At 39.2% G+C, this 21,828-nt stretch overlaps 1 protein-coding gene across 1 annotated transcript in view; it reads left to right on the forward strand.

The window, feature by feature from the left end:
- Positions 1 to 5,054: 5,054 nt before the first annotated feature.
- Positions 5,055 to 21,828, forward strand: part of cacnb2a (calcium channel, voltage-dependent, beta 2a) — a gene marked incomplete in the record, with an annotated part of 38,866 nt that continues 22,092 nt past the window's right edge. The window contains 6 exon segments of the mRNA XM_037694337.1: positions 5,055 to 5,123; positions 9,742 to 9,861; positions 18,358 to 18,480; positions 18,563 to 18,699; positions 18,813 to 18,889; positions 20,979 to 21,112. Coding sequence (XP_037550265.1) covers positions 5,055 to 5,123; positions 9,742 to 9,861; positions 18,358 to 18,480; positions 18,563 to 18,699; positions 18,813 to 18,889; positions 20,979 to 21,112 — 660 coding nt within the window.

The raw sequence follows: 21,828 nt of genomic DNA on the forward strand, positions 1-21,828 counted from the left end.
AAGTTTGGTATCTGTGCCCTGTAAAAACTAACTGGCAGTCGGTGTCTGCCTTGTTAGCATGAAAGTTAGTTTGATCAATCTTGTTGCTGAAGTAAATACAATAAAACGAGTTTCAGGATGGAGAGGATCAAGTGAGATTTGAAAAACTGCCATTGGCTAAACAAGTATCCCTCCTTTTCATCTTGTGCAAGAAAGCCAAAGCTACTGGGAAAACTGGGAGTAAAGAGGGGTGTAGGATACAAAGTGGAGGGGAGAGGATAAAAGAGACAGAAATGGGGAAAAAAAAGAAGTCAAATGAAGTGCAAACAGGAAGAAGGTGGAGTGAGGGAATACTTGGAGAACTACGAGGGCAAGCGACATCACAGTGGACCTGAGTAGAGAATATGAACTCTTCATTGCACACAAACACGAGCTTTATTTTCTGCGTGACTTCAAGGGCTTGCACAGAGATAGCAGCTAAAAATGAAAATAAGCTTTTAGGTAGTGGACAGATTCCCTGGTGTATAACTGCGTCATCCACTATCTAGGAAGTGATGCTGTTGGATTTGGGAGACAGCATCAGCTGACTCACATCTTTTGATTTGTATGTCCAAATGTAATGATCCCTATCCTTTTGCTCTGGAGGTCATCGTGGGACTTGCAACGAGGACTTCTACTTAATAAATCAATAGGGGATAGTGGAGACCAAAGGACCCATTGCCCTTTCAAACCCCCTTCATCTCTCATTCTTTGACTGCTGCATATAGACAGCCACCTTTCACAAATATCTCTGATTCGCTGATGAAAGAACCCGATTTGGGTCAAACGTTTCTGTTTCTATACAACAAATGGTGTGCTTTTGGGTGTATGAAGTTAGCTCCGTGGGGCTGTGTTCAGGCACAGCTGTGCGCTCAGTTAAATGCTTATGTTTGTATGAAAACACTTGGTGTTGAAAAAAAAAATCTAAAAAGGTGCATAGTTGATTTTACCCAGAAGCACTAGTCAGTCTAATTATAGCACAAAAAAAAAATTGGAAGATCACATGACACATATTGTAGAGACGACACTTTTTATTCAGTTTATTCTGGCAGATGTTGAGAAAAACAAAAATGAAACCGTTGATCTTTTGGCGAGTCCACAGGTTGTGGATTTTGTTGTTTTAGTTGAGCAAAACTGAAGGAGCAGAAACAGAATATATGTAAGTTTTATGCTAAAAATCTAATTTTAACAGAGCAATGCTGACTAACCCTCGTTTAACGATCTAATTGGCATCGCCTGGTTATTAATGGCAGGTGTGTGAGTGAATCTGAGCTGTCGGGTGCCAAGGCAGAGTCAGGTCAAGAGGTCGGTTGTGTCGTTCGGCCCGAGGTCCTTCCTGCCGCTGTGAGTTTATGTCAGCAGAGTTCAGCCTTCACAGCTCTGTGCTGGACCATCTGTGCCCTGCCCTGAGACTTCTGGAGGCCACTGTCACCACACTGTATGAGAACATATGTGACCATTGCACAATAAAGAGTTCTTCTGAAGCTGTTCACGTCAGGTATAGTGAGGTTATAAAATTTCACAGCCTATCTGTTTCTACAGCCGTGACTATCATATGGCTTCCACAGTAAATAAGCCATATTTTAATTTTCTTTTGTCTGACATTCCCATTCATCTTTTATCAAAACATAATTTGCCTTTGTAGCTTCCTTCCTTATTAGAGTAATTGGCTTTAATGTGCTTAAATCTCATTATTCTCCCACTGCCTTCTTTCATTTTAGAACTTGTCTTATAGGATCATGTGTCTTGATAAGATCTTACTGAAATACAATCTGCTCATTGAGAGCTTTTATAAAATCATTATTTTATACTGATTAGCTACATTTGTCATCTGTGACGAGATAAAAGGAACTTTCTTAATAGTCCTACATTAGTGTTTTGGCTTTATGCACATTTTCCCTTAAAACTGTAACTGTTCTCTTATTTTTACGTCTTGCTTATTTGTTGGTTGTTAAATCTTTAAATTATGATTAAATTAAATTTAAATTGCCTTATGGTTCCCAACACTGGTCCTTGAGGAACACCATCCTCCATGTTTTAATTGTTTCCCCGCTTTGACACATCTGATTTAATTTCACACTGAATCAGGTGTGTTGGAGCAAAAAATCAACTAAAACATACAGGATGGTGTTCCTCAAGGACCTGTGTTGGGGACCACTGCTTTATAGGTACATAAGGTTTCTGGCAAAGCCTAAAAAGAGGTATAAAAGATATATGTATGCATACAGTGCCTTGCAAAAGTATTTGTCAAGTCTCCATATAAATGCACTTGCTCTGTGATAGTCTCAGGGGTCTGTTCAAAGCACAGAGAGCATCATGAAGACCAAGGAACACACCAGGCAGGTCCGAGATACTGTTGTGGATAAGTTTAAAGCTGGATATGAATACAAAAAGATTCCCTAAGCAATCGTGCAAGCAATCATATTGAAATGGAAGGAGTATCAGACCACTGCAAATCTACCAAGGCCCGGCCGTCCCTCTAAACATTCATCTGGAACAAGGAGAAGACTGATCAGAGATGCAGCCAAGAGGCCCATGATCACTCTGGATGAACTGCAGAGATCTACAGCTGAGGTGGGAGAGTCTGTCCATAGGACAACAATCAGTCGTACACTGCACAAATCTGGCCTTTATGGAAGAGTGGCAAGAAGAAAGCCATTTCTCAAAGATATCCATAAAAAGTGTTGTTTAAAGTTTGCCACAAGCACCTGGGAGACACACCAAACATGTGGAAGAAGGTGCTCTGGTCAGATGAAACCAAAATCGAACTGTTTGGCCACAATGCAAAACGATATGTTTGGCGTTAAAGCAACATAGCTCATCACCCTGAACACACCATCCCCACTGTCAAACATGGTGGTGGCAGCATCATGGTTTGGGCCTGCTTTTCGTCAGTAGGGACAGGGAAGATGGATGGGGCCAAATACAGGACCATTCTGGAAGAAAACCTGTTTGAGTCTGCAAGAGACCTGAGACTGGGACGGAGATTTATCTTCCAACAAGACAATGATCCAAAACATAAAGCCAAATCTACAATGGAATGGTTCACAAATAAAAGTATCCAGGTGTTGGAATGGTCAAGTCAAAGTCCAGACCTGAATCCAATCGAGAATCTGGAAAGAGCTGAAGACTGCTGTTCACAAACGCTCTCCATCCAACCTCACTGAGCTCGAGCTGTTTTACAACGAAGAATGGGCAAGAATTTCAGTGTCTCCATGTGCAACACTGACAGAGACAAACCCCAAGAGACTTGCAGCTGGAACTGCAGCAAAAGGCGGCGCTACAAAGTGTTAACGCAAGGGGCCCAATAATATTGCACGCCCCACTTTTCAGTTTTTTATTTGTTAAAAAAGTTTGACACATCCAATAAATTTCATTCCACTTCACGATTGTGTCCCACTTGTTGTTGATTCTTCACAAAAAATAAAATTTTATATCTTTATGTTTGAAGCCTGAAATGTGGCAAAAGGTTGAAAAGTTCAAGGGGGGTGAATACTTTCGCAAGGCACTGTAAATATGTAAAAAAATACATATATTTTAGACTTCTGTTTTATACATGCATGTGTATATTATACTGTTTAATGAACCTCTTTTGTTCGTGTTTTGTATTTCTGTAAATCGTCATTTGCCAAATATTCTTTGAGGAGTGAAAAATATCTTGTATAGGATGAAGCCATGGGATGACATTGCATAATAACCTCATTTAGTCTTGTTTAATGCACAGTTGTGAAACGATTGTGGCTTCTGTCATCTCAGATTTGATTTGTTTAGGATTTTTCTTCCTTTAAAACTATATGTTTGAATTGTGCATCTCAGGATGTGACATTGTAGTCTAATTGCTGTCTTTGTATAACAATAAGACAATGTGCAGTGTCTTTTGAGCTGCAGTGCATGTGCACAAAAATGCCTGTGCAGAAAATGTCTTCCGTCTTCCTGATGTTAGAAAGACTGCTTTAATTTAACAAAGACATTTGCTAAACTCAATGTTTAAACATTTCAAGCGTTTTTTAAAGAGAGAAACAAGAATGGATAAGTTGAGCTCTAACACGAGAACCAATATTACAGTTATAATAAATGCACGTTACATTTTGATGCTTCAGAGGCAACAATTTGCAGACAGCTAGCATTAATGGCAGGATGAATGCTGTTTTTTTTTTTACTATAGCAGATACTAAAGGTTCTGTTGATGCATGAGCACTCATCGTTAGGCACATACACTGTTTAGAAATGATCACTGTGGAGACAAATTGAGCAGATGGCACAGACAGTAGGGGCAACTGAAGGAAAAAAACAAGAGAGGAGTGACAGAGGAGAGGGTGAGAGACAGACATGCAGGATCGCTGAAGTAGCACGGAGCAGTGAAAAGGAGTACGGTGAAAAGATGCGCTGACAGGCTCAGACAGAGTGAGGAAAAAGAGGGCTTGCTGCAGCAGCTTCATTCTCATCAGGAGGAGAGTCGGTCACATGCAACCTCATCGGGACTTACTCGAATAAACGGCTACACAACGAAGGAGCAACCAAGGCAAGAGGAGAACAAGACTGGAGTGAAACCTTTGAGGGGATGAGGAGCATCACAGCCACCTGACTTCCTGGGAGTCAGTTTCGGCACCTGCAGCGGCAGACTGAGCATTCCGCCTATCAAGGAGACAGAGGCAGACGAGAGGAGAGAGCTGCTGAGATTATGCGCGGGGCAGTGAGCTCCGGTGTATTCCCTATCTTTGGCGATAGCAGCAGCAGCAGCGGGGGGAGTTGGAGCTTTGGTTCTCCAGACAGCAGCCGATCCAACTGGAGCTGCAGCAAATCAAGGAGCTCTGACTCCAAAGCAATTTATTTATCCAGAGATGAAGAAAGCATTCACAGCCTCGGTATAAGAGGAGCCAGCTGTCCATGTAGCCACCGCGTTGACTGTACCTGTAGCCAAAGCAGTGACAGCTGCAACGCTGGTGCAAAGGTGATCCCAGCAGTGCAATTCAGTGTAGTTGTAGTAGCAGCAGGGGGGAGCAGTGGCTCAGGACACTGAATGACCAGTGTGGCTGATGAAGGCCACCTGGATCAGCTTGCTGAAACGAGCCAAAGGAGGTCAAGTCAAGAGCTCCGATGTCGGTGTAAGGAGATTTTCTGGTGTTTATGTTCTGAAAGTTGGTGTGTGTGCATGCACTTGTGCTTTTTGCATTGCGCCTGTCTTTCTTTTGAGTATCCATCACCAGTCCAAATGGTTGGGGTCAGTGTGGCACAGTTGTGTATTACCCAGTGACGACGACAAGTTGTGTGTTGTAATCAGTTACGGCTGTCAGATTCTGGGCAGAGCTCCATGTCACCTCCCCCTGACTCACTGGGACGGCGGTCTCGATCACGACTCGTGTTTAAAGGTGACATGATGGGAAAGTCATAGCCGACCAGGTATGCTCACCTGCAGTATCCAAGGCCAAACATGGCTCACGGGACAGTGCTGCATTTGAATCTTGAAGCTTCTGAAACATGAGCATTCACTGAGACAAGTGTTGATTGCTGGTGCAAAAGCCATTAAGAGAGATTGTGATGACTAGAAAAACAGAGCATGTCCAAAGTGGGAACAAGGAGAGACGTCCAGACGATTGATGAGCAGCAGTGCTTTCTGTAAGGTGGAGGACATCAATATGACCAAGCTTGTATTGTTTGTAACACTTGTGTTGTCATTTATCATAAGTGAGGTAGTGTAAATGGAGAAGAGGGTATGATCTTCCTTTGTATGAATGTGATGGTTTGGTCATTCTAATCAGGCACAGAGTGAAGGAGGCTATTTTTAACTCAGACAGCAGTAATGGTGCAGTGAGACGGAGAAAAGACCTTGTGTTTGTAGCATCGTAGCAGGCAGGTGAGGATGAAACTGACTCGGTGAGATAAAAGAAAACTGCTTTTACTTTCAGGTCTCGACAACCGTCTTATATAAACTGCTGTCTGCTGAGCGGGGTTCCTCATCTACAAATGCATTTCATTCCTACTTTTTGTGTTGACAAAATATATTCAATCATCTTTCAGTGTTTATAAAAGCCACAAAAATCTGATTTTTTTTTTTTTTTTTTTTGGCCACTAGAATCAAACAGCTGTCACGTTAATATGTTGATGGTGAATCCGAGGACCACTGAAAACTGCAATCGGCTAAAACAAATATTGTTTGAAACAGAAAAATAAATAGGTATTTTGCACAGAAAAGTAAACTATTGACATGTCAATGTTGCTGCAGTTCTTATGCTGCAATAAATGGTGAAATTAAAAAAATGCTTTAAGTTTGTTTAAAGAAAGTTTAAGCAAATTTCATAATTTTATAATTAAATAAGGGATGTTTTCCCATGCACAACCCTATGCAATAGATTTGTCCCACCAACACAGAAAAAGTTGAATTTGACTCTTTTGTTTTACTTTCCCTAACTCTAATAAACATAATAGTTAGCAAAAATTGCATGAATGTGATTCTCCGAGCGTGATTATTCTAATTAGGTAGAAACTACAATAATGGGGGTGAAGTTTAACCATAGATAGCTTCTTTGTTGTTTTCATAGAACTGAAGAACTCCATGCTGCAGTAAAGAATTAGGATGATAATCTGACCACAAACAACTCAGGAGTCATGAGATTAAACATTAAACTGTTATTTTTTTTCTATTCCTGATATATAAGTTTTATATTTAATACAAAACAACTTCAGTGTCATGATTTATAGTTGTCTGCAGTCGTTTTAATTAATGATTGGGGACTGCTTTGTAAGAGGCAGCACCTATTACTATCCACCTAACAAAGGATTTCTTAACTTTATATTTTAAGTCTTCCGTCAACTTTAATGCGGCCCGAACTGCAACGTGTACCCCCACAAGTGATATTTCAAAACGACTGGCTCGACACTGTGATGTATGCTATTACTTTTTTTGGCGTTTCGAGTTACCATGGCGACGTAATTTGCAAACAAAGAAATCAATTTTCTCATTCAAAAGGCACTCAACACCTTCTAACTGCTATAACTCAGCCATTCTTTTATTGAGCTGAAGTTTGCTCTGGTCGTAGCTGAGAGCGGGTTTTCATACATTCCTAATGCAAATCAAAAATCCAAAATGGCTACTTGAGCTAAAAAGGAAAAATGCTATAAATTAGCTAATTTTAGACATGTTGAGCTAAAATTTTGTGTGGTGATAGCTAATGTTTCCCATTGCATACTGAATCCAAATAAAAAATCCAAGATGGCCACCTTAGCTAAAAGGGGAAATTACGATACCTCAGACATTTTTAAAGCTATTAAGATGAAATTTGGTATAGTGGTGGCTGAGAGTGAACCCCAACACATAGTCTGTCAAATCAAAAATTTTAATCCCCGTCAGAGTTTCTCCAGGATCTTTCTAGTTAGAACGTTTTTTTCACTTGTAAAATGACTATTTATTATTTTAAACATCTTGTTATTGTGGTTTCTACACACCCTTCATCTGATGATGAATTTTGATGAGTCTTTATTGACATGAACGCACAAATAAACACCACAACATCCTTATTGGGACATGTTGGTGTTAGTCACATGAAATGTGAAGGTTTAATTAAACAATGGAGATGATTTAGTCAGATCCTAATTGATTATGTGGCAGTCAAAGTCAGGTTAATAGCACTATTCTAAAACTAAAGTGGTTTAAATAATCAGAAAAATACATTTACATTGTTGATTTTATTATATTTGTGACTGAAAACTGTCAAATAAAATATGTTTATAAAAGTTGGATTTTCATAGTTTTTCAGTCCTGCTACGTGTGAACAAATCCCAGCCTTTCAATCAACATTTACATTTTCTTTTATACCTAATTTTTAGCTGTGAGGTTTGGAAAGTAAATACATGTTGTATTTTATGTAAGCTTGACTTTTCTTCCACAGCAGTAATTCATGGCCTGTGTTCAGGAGTGTGTGCAGTGCAGTAAATCTGTTTATTTGTTGGAGTGATTTAATTTGTAAAAACTACACGAGCTAGTATTTGGTTTGCCTTAACATCCTCCCATGCGTCACAGAGAGCTCAGCTCAGAGAGAGACCAAGCTGAGGATTGACAAAGAGCTGCCAGGGATGTGTTGACATGAAATGACGTCCTCTGGCATTTTTTCTCAAATAAACAAGAACATGTTCATGATCTTGGTTTAATTCAATCATCACTTCTAATTTCCTCAAGTTGATGCATTTGAAATGATGCTGATGATGAAAGCAGTCACGTTTTTTTTTTTTTTTTTTTTTGATGATCTGAGTTTTTTAACACAAAAGTTTGTGTGTGGAGGTGTGTTTGCACATTTTTAACCTGTATAAACTTGAAATTTTAACATTTATTGTGTGAATGTTTATGAAGCATTCACACTGTTGTGATCTATTTTTCTTTGTACGTTTGTCGGCACATTTCTTGTCCCGCGTTGAAGCTATTTCAACAAATGATGTATCAAAATGTTCAGCTCCTTCAGGAGAAGGATGCTTTGACTTTTGTTATTGGTGCAACTTTAGCTTTTTGAAATATTTAGCCTTTTCTGACACTTTTTTCCCTCATAGGAAATGAATTGAGCTCATTTTACATCCTTCAGATCTTTAGATCTGTTTACAGCCTTTTACTGCTCCTTTCACATTTTGTTCTGCTTCAGCTTCTTTCAGCTTCCTTCTGCAACTTTTTTTCAGCTACTTTCAACTAATTTCAGCTATTTTGTGTTCCTTTCAGATTATTTCTGCTAACAAAATTTTTGTGCTTCTTCTAACTTCTTTCTGCTAATTTCAGCTTGTTATGTTCCTGTCAACAAGTTTCAGCTTTTTCTGTTATTTCAGCTATAGAACTGGTTTTATGCTAATTTTTTCAGCTAATTTCATATTTTTTGTACTCATTTAAACCATTTTCAGAACAATTCAACAAAAAATGTGCTCTCTCCACTTCCTTCTTGTAATTTAAGCTTCTTTCTGATTTTGTAACTACTTTTCCAGTTTTTTTTTTGTTTTTTTTTTACTAATTTCACAATTTTTCTGATAAATTCCATTTTGTGTGCTCATTTCTGCTTCTTTCAGCCTACTATAATTGGGCAAACGTGTTTTTTCTGCTTTCTTACTCTAATTTAAGCTTGTTCTACCATTTTTAGGAAATTGTTAGCTAATTTTAGCTGTTTTGAGATAAATTCAAGCTTTTCATGCTGCTACTTTCAGCCTAATTAACTTATTTCTGCTAAATTCAGCTTGTTATGCTCATTTCAACCTTTTTCACCGTAGTTTAATCTTTCTCTGCTATTTCAGCTATTTAGCTGTTTTTATGCCAATTTTAGCTTTTTCAGCTAATTCCACAGTTTTTGAGCTAATTTCAGCTCTCTCCACTTCCTTCTCATAGTTTAAGCGTCTTTCTACCTTTTCTGCTACTTTAGATGTTTTTTTTGTTGCTAATTTCCGCTATTTTTATGCTCATTTCTGCTTGTTTAATCCTAATTCAGCAAATATGTGTTCTTTCTGCTATCTTCCTGTAATTTAGGCTTCTTCTTTATTTCAGCATGTTTTTAGCTAATTTTAGCTGTTTTTCAGCAAGTTCTTCTGCAACACTGCATTTTTGCAGGAAATATAATTTATCTAGTTCTAGGTGCATTCTTCAAAATGATGTGAAGAACAGTGCTCATCATCTAACACCTGCTGTTCTTACAGTGTGGACACGCTGACTTAACTTTTAGTTTTGTTGTTGCTGACATGTTGCTGTTCGTGCCTCCACAGGGTTCGGCAGACTCCTACACCAGCCGTCCATCAGACTCCGATGTTTCCCTTGAGGAGGATAAGGAGGCAGCACGCAGAGAAGCAGAGCGACAGGCTCAAGCACAGCTTGACAAGGCCAAGGTTTGTTTGTTTTTTACCCAGAAACCCCTTGGTCACCTGTTGTCCCATCAGCAATACGTTTGAATGAAAAGGTGTGGGTAAAAATATTTTGGATTTAAACGTATGCGTGTAGTATTTAGTTAACATGTATTAAAGGAAATGCATCAGTAAAAGACAATACACGTATCAAAATACAAATGTGTGTTCAGACTAAAGCTGGTTTATTTTGTCTAAATAAGGCTTCTGTCAATTCTGTATATTTTTTACTCTTATTTCATACTGGCCAGTATCTGAGCTATCATTCACAAGACTTTTAGATGTTCTTTCATGGGTTTACAGATGTCGCTGCTGGCCTGGCAGTAGGAGAAACAGGATATTAGAGTTAATTTCAACTGGTTACGTGAAGGAGGGCTTCTGGTGGCTGCTGATGTTAAAGGTTAGGGGCCTCAGAGGGCTCAGCGTCGCTGTTTACCAGAGCTAAGCCCGGCCTGGCCCGCTCTGCTCTTGGCCACAATTAGCAGCACATAAACAAACATGCACACGATAGAACAGGCTTGCCTTTGCGCGACAGGAATTGCAATCAGAGCCCACTTCCACCGAATCACTCGGCACGTTGGCACGGTTAAGATTTATGTATTTTTTCCGCAAAATAGTTCTGTTCTGCATTCCAGCTCAGAGTGTAGCCAGTGGTGAAGTATTTTTCATGTTATTTCAAGGAAGTGTCTGAAAAATGGTTTTATTGTCTTTCTTTGGGTGTTTAGTCTCTGTAACAGATAGCTGGTTCATTAGCCATGCGCTCCAGGCTTCTCCATCCATTCACGCTGTGTCTCAGAGTACCTTATAGCTGGCAAAGAGAAATCATTCCTGCAGATCTAAGTTATTGTTTTTCCAAGTCACCCGCTCTAGCACACTAATTAAAAAGATAAGTTGACTTTATAGATAACCTGGCATAGATCACCCCTGCTGGCATTTTACATGACAGACGACTGATCAAAAATAGCTTTTGGTGGTCTGGCCACCGGAGAGCGAGCAGGCTGGGGTCAGAGGAAGTGCAGACTGTGAGCCTTCATGTGCAGTAAGTCACTGTCACTTCCCTTGCACCACAAATACATATGAATTCTGGGAAGAGTTTTTTTTTTTTTTCATTAAAAACAAAACAGCCTCTGATTGCTCCTAAATAGGGACTCCAGTGATTTTACACATCAAAATCACTCAACAAAAACTTGCAAGTTTGCTACTTTACCACACCTGTAACTTAAAGTTAAGGACTGTAGTAAAAGAAAAGGGTTCATAAAAAATATGTGTAATAAGGAGCATTTAAAATGCTGTTTGCATCAAGGTTTAGCACAAGTTGAAGCAAAAAAGATATGTAAAATTCCACAAAGAGAAATGCACCAATCAGCCAAAACATTACGACCACTAATATAATCAACGTGCATCAACAGCATTAATCAATGCGTGTGGCACAGGGGCTGCACAGCTGCAGAAAGAAAAGCTCTGCAGAGAGTGGTGAAGGCTGCACAGAAGTCTGTTGGAGCCAGCCTCCCCACCGTCACAGACATCTACACCTTCAGATGCAGGAAGAGGGCCACCTGCATCATGAAGGACCCCACTCACCCAGCACACACACTTTTTGCCCCACTCCCCTCAGACAGAAGGTTGCGGAGCATTAAGTGTAGAACCACTAGACTGAGGAACAGCTTCTACCCTGAAGCTGTTAGAGTCTAACAGTTAGACTCATAAATCCCTAACCAGGATAATCACTGTGGAAAAAAACTTAAATAAATAAAATAAATCACTGTAATGCCACTTTCATTGGAGATTTGTGACATAGCTGTGCTGCTGATTATCCATGCTGCTGATCTCATCCTGCTGATTATCTTACGCTGTTCTATTCATTCATACCCATCTGCTCACCACAGGCTCATGTTCAGGCTGCTGGTGTTACGCCACATTGTTTTACATTATTGGTGTTTAGCATATGTCTTAGATCTTTAAGCATACCGTTTGGCATATAGCTTAGATCCTTATATACGGTTTCTTTACACTTTATATTTTTGCTATTGTTGGGTGTAACTGGGACCCTGAGTACATAATTTCGTTCCACTTCATGTACTACATGTGATGAGAAGGACAATAAAATTGACTTGAACTTGAATAATAAGAAAAGGGAGTAGAGCGACTCTGTTTCAGCATTCTACGGAAATCCTGCAACCTAAAATTAATTAAAAAAATATTAACTTAAAACAAACTGGAAAGGTTTTTTGGGAACAAGATGTAACAGTTCATTACATCAACTGTGTACCAGCAAGACAGCCTGGAGTACCACCAAAATGTTTTGTAATCTCTTAAAGAGCATGAAAACGAGTCTTAAAGTGTTACCTGACCTCATACCTGACTCTTCTCTCCTTCCTAAATGTTCTTTGTGGTCATAACATTTACTGTAGCTTAATATATGTTTGAATTTTAACAGATCTTTGATGCTTAATAGATTGAAAATAGATTAACAAACGTAACAGATTACAGCCTTAAATGAAAAGCTTGACAAAAAGACGAGAAGCAAAATAAATTGTAACACTTTAAAAAAAACTACTCTGTAGAGTTCTGACTGTTCTCTTGCTCTTGTTATACCGTATTTTTCACCATATAAGTCGCACCTTTTTGCATAAATGTGCAAGTCCTGCGACTTATACACCGAAGCGACTAATATAAATTTTTCACCCATATTTATAATCCAATTTTTGGTTGAGAGCTGATCATTTCATTCATTCTGACATGGAAAATATTGGACACTACCATTTTCAGTCACTAGAGGTCTCTCGAGCCAAGTATCTTATTTACATCCAACATTTTTCAGTCAAGTCATCTGGACAGTTTCTTTTTTTTGTGCTGAAATGTTTCGCCTTCGATCTGGAAGGCTTCATCAGTCAAGGAAACACACAACAAAACTGATTCTTCCCCCAACAGCTTACTCCAAAGTGGAACAAACCAGTTCTGCTTGTGATAAGATGGTCTCTTTGGTACGCCCCTCCTCCATTGCCGGTCCTCTTCCTTAGAGACCATCTTATCACAAACAGAACTGGTTTGTTCCACTTTGGAGTAAGCTGTTGGGGGAAGAATCAGTTTTGTTGTGTGTTTCCTTGACTGATGAAGCCTTCCGGATCGAAGGCGAAAAGTTTCAGCACAAAAAAAAAGAAACTGTCCATATGACCTGACTGAAAAATGTTGGATTTTATACCTGGATTATTGAGCATGGACTTTGTTATCTCATTTATAGGTAAAAGTGGCTATTAATGAGACACTTGGCTTGCCATAGTAGCCACCTTCATCTCACTCCAGAACTCCTAGAACAAATATCAAATCAGCTGCATTTTACTGCACCACCCAGGTGAAATGCAGCTGATTTGACCATCAAAGTGCATTTATTAAGGAAAAATTTAACTGAGACACACCTTTGCTATAATGTCGAGCAAACAATTGTTTTTAAGTGTCAATCTTGTTCAATTATTGTTAGAGTCCTCCCATGCACGCTTCCACGGCCGCCATTTGGCAGCCAATTGATTTTTGGCACAACACCGGCCCACGTTTCCGGGTGGTCAGCGGTGACACATAATAGATGCAATTTATACAGCAAAGCGACTTATTTATGTTTTTTCCCGCTTTATTAGACATATTTGGACTGATGTGACTTATACGGTGGTGCGACGTGTTTGGCAGAAAGTACAATAATTTTTTTTGTTATTTAAGAAGACTTACACAAACATCATCAAAACAATCCAGGGTGTTTTTAACAGTCTAAAAATAAAATGCAAGTTATTTATATAAATAATAGGTAGATAATGGGTATAAAGGATGTGATGTTAGGAAACTAAACAAAATTTCACACAAGACATACAAAATAGAGTGAACAACAGTCAGCTGGGGAGGCAAAGCTGATATATTCCACCAACCTTGGATAATTATAGAACAATTTCCCATTATAAATTAATAAAAGTTACTATGATGCCATATAAAAATAAATAATGCGGGCTGAGTACAGCCTGAGGCCAGTACCGAGCTGTGGAGAGTTGATTTCAAATCGATCTATAACATTCAAGGTGAAACAATGTTGGGATGTTGATTTATTGTGTGAGGTCTTTAGTGTGTGTATGTGTGTGTGTGTGTGTGTGTGTGTGTGTGTGCTGCTACTGGAAAAGCTATGGCTTGTTTCATGGTAAATTAGCACCAGCAGAAACAGGTGTTCACACAGACTGGGAGGTATTTAATGAAATATGCATGTGATATTGTAACAATTTGCATCTAAGGTTCAGAATTACAGCAGGGCCTCAGTTTGATTGGTTATCCTGTCTCTCATTCTCAGTCTGGTTGAGATGAACAGAAACCAAACGGAGTTTATAGATGCCGTTATGTTCAAATATCCCAGTTGTTAATGTTATTTAGTGGCACAGCAGGACATTCATGAATGTCTTTACGTCATGATAAAACCAGTCTGAGTGAGGTAAATGAGTCAGCACATTTTATAAATTTATAATGGACTTCATACCTTCATGCAGGAATGTGACTGTGCATGCAAAGGACATTCTGTCCTCTGTGAGTCCCAGCTTTGCACACACCAGGTTGGATGTTTACCTCAATGTGACCGTCACACTCACATACACCTTAAAACCATCACCCCACTGAGTATTTCCATTTCTGTCGGTTTGAGAAAAATACCTGGATTTTTGTTATTCTTTAGTTGTCTTTATCATTTAAATTCCATTACATAGGCATTTTACAACGTTGATAATTGAGAATCATTACCTGTTTGAAATAATGAAGCAGGAATAATAATGGACTGTACTTATATAGCGCCTTTCTATCTTATCAAGACACTCAAAGCACTTTACAACACAATCTTTGCCCTCATTTACCCATTCATACAGCACTCTACTAGCTCTCTATAAAGCCAATCATTCTAAAGAGACTAATCAGGGCTTTATCACATTCATACACCGATGGAACACACATTGGAAGCAGTAAGGTGTTTAGTTTAGAGATGCACGATATTGGATTTTTGGCCAATATTCAATATATATTAGCATTAGTCACCTGCGATGCTGTCTCACTTGTGGAGGCTTGTTCCAGGTTCCTAGCTGTAGCGTGGGATCCTCTGCACTCTTGTGCATGAAGGACAGACTTTTTAAGTTCAAAGTTTTTGTCTATCTATTGTGCCGTAAGACTAATCATGCTAATGTGGCTAACACGTGACGTCCAAATGTTTGTGGTAAAACTCACCCAAGTGCTGTTGATCAGCTATTAGCTTCTCAATGACGTCGGAAATGATGGCTTGTAACTCGGGTAAGTCTAGGTCTGAAAAATATCTCAGACTGGGGAGGATGTAGCGAGGCTCAACGTAGTCCAAAATCTTATGAATCCAATATCCTCAACAAAAAAAAAAACTTCCACACCGCCAACAGTTTGACTTCTTCTCTGCCATGATCAAATCTGGTAGGCGTGCGTGACGTCATCACGTTGTGCTGGTGCTGCAGGCATCCTTGTCACTGGGTTGTTATATAAAAACAGTCTTTTATATCGGTGAGTTATTTTGATGGAATGGCCGATGTCCGATATTTAATTTTAACGCTAATATCGGCCGATACCGATACCATGCCAATAATATTGTGCATCCCTAGTTCAGTGTCTTGCCCAGGGACACTTCAACGTGTGACTGCTGGGGAATTTGAACCCTCATTTCTCCTGCCAGAAAATTATACTTTTAAGATCTGCAAACATCTGTGGAGTATTATTTATTTATTTTTTATTTTTAAGTAAATTTAAGACTTTATTCCCGGAAGCCTGGATTTTTCTCCCCCACATATAAATTCCACATTAGTTTCCAAATGTCTACATTTTTTTTTTTTTTTTTGCTTCAATCCAACTCCTTTTATTTGTTTGTTTTTAATTACAATGGCCCTAAAACACTGTTGTACATTGTAATTATTTATTTTCCACTGAGGAAGTTTAACAGAAAATGTTTGGTAAGAATAAAAATTTATGTAAAATAAGTTTTCCATGTGAATCCAGGGAACAGGTTACAACAATCCAATCATCATCGCAAATACTAACAAAAAACTTTATAGTCATAAAAACTACAGGTTGATTGGCATAAAACAATTTCTGACATGGTTTGATGCACTCAAACACTTCCTGTTACCAAAATAAAAGTGACACAGAATCATCTATCAGTTTCATTAAATAATATTCAGTTCATCTAAACCAAAAGGATTTACAGTAACAAAAAGACTAAAAACTTCTTTTTTTTTTCTTGTTCAAATGCACCAGTCTGGAAGATTTTCTAAAATAAAACTGATGTTTTAATAGAGAAGGCGCCTGTCCTCATCATAAAATATTTCCAAGCAGTCAAAGTGTGGGATTTTATTTTTTTTAACACATTGCCATTTGTTTTCAAGTCATTTAATCAGATGTTCAGTCAGCGATAAAAGCTTTTACCGCTTGGTGACTAAAAGTAAAAACTGTGACAACCACATCATGATCATAGCATTTTTTAACACATGAAGTAAAAGCTCAGTGTTGGCTTTCTTTTAAGTGTTATTGCTATGACCATAGGTTAATGATCTAGTCACCAACTCCAGTTAGTTCATTCTTTTAACTCAGTGACCCCCCACGACCCAGAAAGGAAGACACAAGTAAAGACAATGGATGGATACTAGAGGGGAATGTAGGTGATAACATTAATCTACCGAGGTCATTATGGGACTTTTAGCTTGTTTCCACATAGGCCTGTCGCGATAAACAATAAATCAATTAATCGCATGATAAATGAAAATTATCAACCTCATTTTCATTTATCAGTTTCTTCGTCTCTCTTTCTACTGAAGACACTGGATGACAAAAAGCTCAACTCCGGTGCTCTTCACTGACCCCTCCCTTTCTCTTTTCTCTTTAAAATGTGTTTTAACCGTCCAAAATCACATTTTTGGATTGTTAAAAGCAGCTAAGCTGAGAAGCTAAGCTACGAGCTAACAGGCCAACCTCGGTAAGAAACCTTTGTCTTGCCGAGACGTCCGCCATTTTGAGAACTGAAAAAAAAGGAAGGAGAGACATCCCATGTCATGTCAAGAGGCCTCCCTCCCATTTTTCTTAAAGAGACACGCTGCTCACTCCCTCACTATCCATCCTTCAGTTCAGACAGTCTTATACTGCCATCCGGTGGTTGAAAAAGGTCCTACACTCAAAACAAATTAACCAACATTTCTTCTTAAATTTGACAATAATTACTAATTATTGTCAACTTTCAAACAATATTATCGTTTATCGCAATAATTTCTGAGACAATTAATCGCCCAGCAAAATTTGTTATCGTGACAGGCCTATTTCCACACATGGTCAGAGCATCAGCTGTTGCAGCTTTAAAACTGCAGCACAACAAACTGTATTATCTCCAAATCAGCGAAGGATGTGGATAAATATATTGCCCATTTATCATGCAGTTATGACACAAGCCCAACACTATTTTGTTTTCTGGTTGCTTAGAGAAAATCAGATTGTGGTCCGGCTAGAATAAAATCACTACAGCGGGCCAGATTTGAAAGCATTCCTCTAACACTGTCCAACTGAATTACAGCACCAAACTCTGGTCTGGTGGGTTCACTTTGTAATCATCAAGCTGAATATTATACACCATTTTCACCATCTTCCTCTTTTTTTATCCGTAGGTAAATATTTAGCATGCGAGTTTACACCGAGGGATTATTGTAAGCCGCATCCTTGTGCATTTATTTTTGCTTTTCATTTGACATCTATCATGCTTTTCACTCCGTCCCAGGCTGAGTAATGTAATTTGGTCGAGGGCAGGACCATGTGGATCAACTGCTGCAGCCGCTACCGCCAGACCGGCTCCAAGATTATGTTCAGGAGAATGTCATATAACTCTTAAATCTTCAAAAAGTAGTTCACCTGTTGTTTTATTTTTTATGTCGCTTTTTTAACGTAGCTGTATTGAAGTTGCTAAATTACCAGTTTACTCAGATTACAGAGGATATTTCATTAGATTTGGCTTTATCCTAATGATTATATATCTGAAAAGGGAAGGCCAGCTGTTATTAGGCAGGAAGGTCAGTATTGATTCTGCCATTATAAAGATTGTTGGATTGATTTATTATCCCTGTGCTGTTTGTGCAGCTTGTGATTTCTACTAAAGGTGTTGAAGCATTAATCTCTGCCACAATGAGACTGAATCGTAACAGAAGTTAAACACATAGCAGGAGCACAATTCAAAAGCAGGACATTTCTGGAGAGAAGTCCAAGTCTGCATGTATCTCACAAGTTATTTTTACATTTTGGACAAAAAAATGAGACTCACAGCTCTCCCAGAGTGAACAAAAGATCAACTATTTGACATTTTGGTCATGTCTTTCCTGTTAACCTAAAGCTACAGTGTGTTTTCTTTTCTGTCATTTAAGGCTTCTCTGAAATCTGACATTTGTGTTTGTCTTTCTGTTTTGCGCCTTCTGATAGACTAAACCAGTTGCATTTGGCGTTCGCACCAATGTCAGCTACAGCCCGTGTCATGACGATGACGTCCCCGTGCCAGGGATGGCCATCTCCTTTGAAGCTAAAGACTTCCTTCATGTCAAAGAGGTAATTCCACAGTGTTGATATTCACAATAGGGATGCTAATAAGACGGTTGCTCAGCATAGTTGTCATGTGTTATTTATGCAGAAATTCAACAACGACTGGTGGATAGGACGTCTGGTGAAAGAAGGTTGTGAAATTGGCTTCATTCCCAGTCCGGTGAAGCTTGAAAACACTCGCATCCTCCAGGAGCAGAGAGCCAAACAGGGCAAGTTTTACTCCAGGTAAGAGACAGGATCGGTGCTTAAGATATGTTCTTTTCACCTCATTTGGTGATAATTTGTATCTGCTTTGTTTCTTCTTGTTTATCTTACTTGACAAAAATCTGCCATTTCAGTAAACTTGGAGCAAACTCATCGTCTAGTTTAGGTGAAGTGGTTCCTAATTCAAGGAAATCTACTCCTCCTTCATCTGGTGAGTAGGAGTGTTAGAAACAAACTTTGCCCTCAATATTTGCTTTGGTCTTGTAAACCAACAGTTAACTACTGAAAACGATATAAAGGTAAAGTGTTCTGATGCATGCGCATCCAGGTAGATAAATCGAACAAGGTGGAGTCAGGTCCTCTGGACGGGTTCTTCTTGTTGAAATGTTTCGTCTTTTATCCAAAATGTTAAATGGACTGTACTTATATAGCCTCTTTCTATCTTATCAAGATACTCAAAGCACTTTACACTACAATTTATGCCCTCATTTACCCATTCATACAGCACTCTACTAGATCTATACAAAGACTAATCAGAGCTTTATCACATTCATACACCAATGGGACACACATCGGAGGCAATGAGGGGTTCAGTGTCTTGCCCAGGGACACTTTGGCATGTGACGACTAGTAGAATCGAACCCCGAACTCTTGCATTGGAGGATGACTGCTTTAACCGCTCAGCCACAGCCACCCAAAAGCCTTCTTCAGTCTGAGGAGCTGCACCAAACTTGTCTTTTAAGACGCCAGTTTGCTGGTGACAGCCAAAACTAATTGTTCACATGCAAAAGGAGGACCATCAGCCTGACGACTGATTGTCAGTGCCCTTATGGCCACTTGCTATTCACAGAGAACTGAGTTGATTGTGATAGGGTGACGATTGAACGCGGGGGGCTCCGCCCCTGTTTAATGATGGACGAGTTCTCTTCACAAAGATGGCCTCCTTCACTCCTCTCTCAAAACATTGTTCATCTCTATAAAGGATGTGAACATCTTCATCCCTGAACGAGTGACCGCTGGCCTGGAGATGAGTGCAGACCACAGAGTCCTGGTCTGATGATGTTGATCTTCTGTGCTGGGCCATCCTTTTGGCCAGTGGCTGTTTAGTTTCCCCCAATGTAAGACTGATCACAGCCCTGACACTGAACAGCATACACAATATTACTCTGTGCCTGAGGACTGGATCTTTGGGATGGACCAGTCTTTGCCGTAATGTATTTTGGGGTTTAAAAGACACTGGGACATTATGTTTAGAAAATAAATGTCAGTTTCTCTAAAACTCCCACAAAATACAGAATGACCACTGGTCTGGGAATAACTAGTTCTGGACTTCATCAGCAAACTGGCTGATCCACTATGAGAAGGTGCTGCTTATAGGGCTGGACGATATGGCCAAAACTTTTATCACAATATATTTCTTAACTTCGATCGATAACGATATAATTCCGATATCGATATAAACAAGCCTCAGAAAAACTGTACAAACTGTACAAATAAATTAATGTTCACCTTTTATTTGTAGTTCGCCTTAAAAAATGAAATCACCGTCAAATAAACATAAAACTCTCAACTTTGTCAATATTAATAGTTTTCACTTTAATCAATAACGTAACCTAACCCATGGGTTTTTCTTTTGATACAGCTGGGGGAGTTGTTTCAGGGACACATTGTGCTTCATCTTCTGACTCTCAGCATATTCTATCGAGTGGAAACTTTTCAGATGGTGGAACAAGTTAGATCATTCTGAAGCAAAAACTTACCGCGATTTGGAGCCTAGCCTAGCCTGCTACCGCTGATTCTTTCTGTACATCACCACGCGCTAACACAGTTGTGCGGTTGAAGCGGCCGCTTGAACCTGAAGAGAAAAATGCTCACTGAAACGCTGTAATCATAACGTAATGTATATCGAAATATTGAAAATGTCCTTAAAACTCATATCACTGTTATTGAATAAAAGTATATTGTGATATATATTGATATTAAATTATTGTCCAGCCCTAGCTGCTTATAAGACTGAGTTTGTTGCAGCTCCTCATACTGAAGAAGTCTTTTGGATAAAGGATAAAATGTTTTTAAAAAAATGAACCCATCCAGAGGACCTGACTCAACCTGGTCAGATAAAGGTAAAATGCAGGTATCAGTTAAATATATATTATTTGTGGCACAAGTGTAATTTTCAGCATTTCCTTTATGGTCTTTGTAGTATTTACGTTCTGTGCTGTAATTGATGTGAAGCGTTTCCCATCCCCAGCGATCGTCCGTCTCTCTTTAATGTTGCTCTTGTCTGTCTGTGTGGGTAGCTGTTGACATAGACGCCACAGGTTTAGACCTCGAGGAAAACGAGCTCCACGTCAACCTGCGCTCCCCTAAAGCCAATCCAAATACGGTTATATCACATCTTGCAAAAGAGAAACGAATGACCTTCTTTAAGAAGGTAAAATCTAGACCACCTCACCCCTCTCTTCTTCCCTGCCCGCTGGCACGGCTCTGGCTAAAACGTCTGCGGCTGCTCGACCTCACTCAGCGCCCGTCCTGTTTGTCAACACACTGCTATTAACATGCATGCCGGTTCTTAACCTCTTTCTCTTTCCTTCTCCGTCCCACCACAGCTAAACAGAAGCAGAAGTCGGTAAGTTCTGGAGTGCAGAGCGACAACACAGCAGGGTCGGCCTTTCCCTAGCAGGAGAGTTCACCTCTGTTCTGACCCCCCACCCCTCTTGTTGTTCCTCTGTATCTGTTTGTGATCTTGAAACGCTAACTCAGTGGGACCTCAGTGTGAGACGTTCCATCAGAAGTCAATGTCTGTTCTTTATTATTAATTCATTGACAAGATCTGATAGAAACGTGAAGAACTTCAAGTAACTTTTTATCTAAGACTCTGATAAATCATGAGCTTAACTGACTATAAAATACTCTCAGTTATAAATAGTAACCATGGCACCTAGAAAATGTTACTTTCTGCCTGATATCAATATAAATTTTACCATCAGACAAAAATAATTCATATGAATTAGTAGAAAACCATTGTAGATAAATACAGAATAGTTCAGGCATGCACATTTTGACAACAAGCCTTGTTTCACATGATTAACTGTTATTAAGACGAACTGGATCGACTTAAAGTATTTAAGCAGAATCACATTGTTCAAT

Source organism: Nematolebias whitei, chromosome 20 (genome assembly GCF_014905685.2).
Source record: "Nematolebias whitei isolate Nwh7 chromosome 20, NemWhi1, whole genome shotgun sequence".
NCBI classification, from domain to species: domain Eukaryota; kingdom Metazoa; phylum Chordata; class Actinopteri; order Cyprinodontiformes; family Rivulidae; genus Nematolebias; species Nematolebias whitei.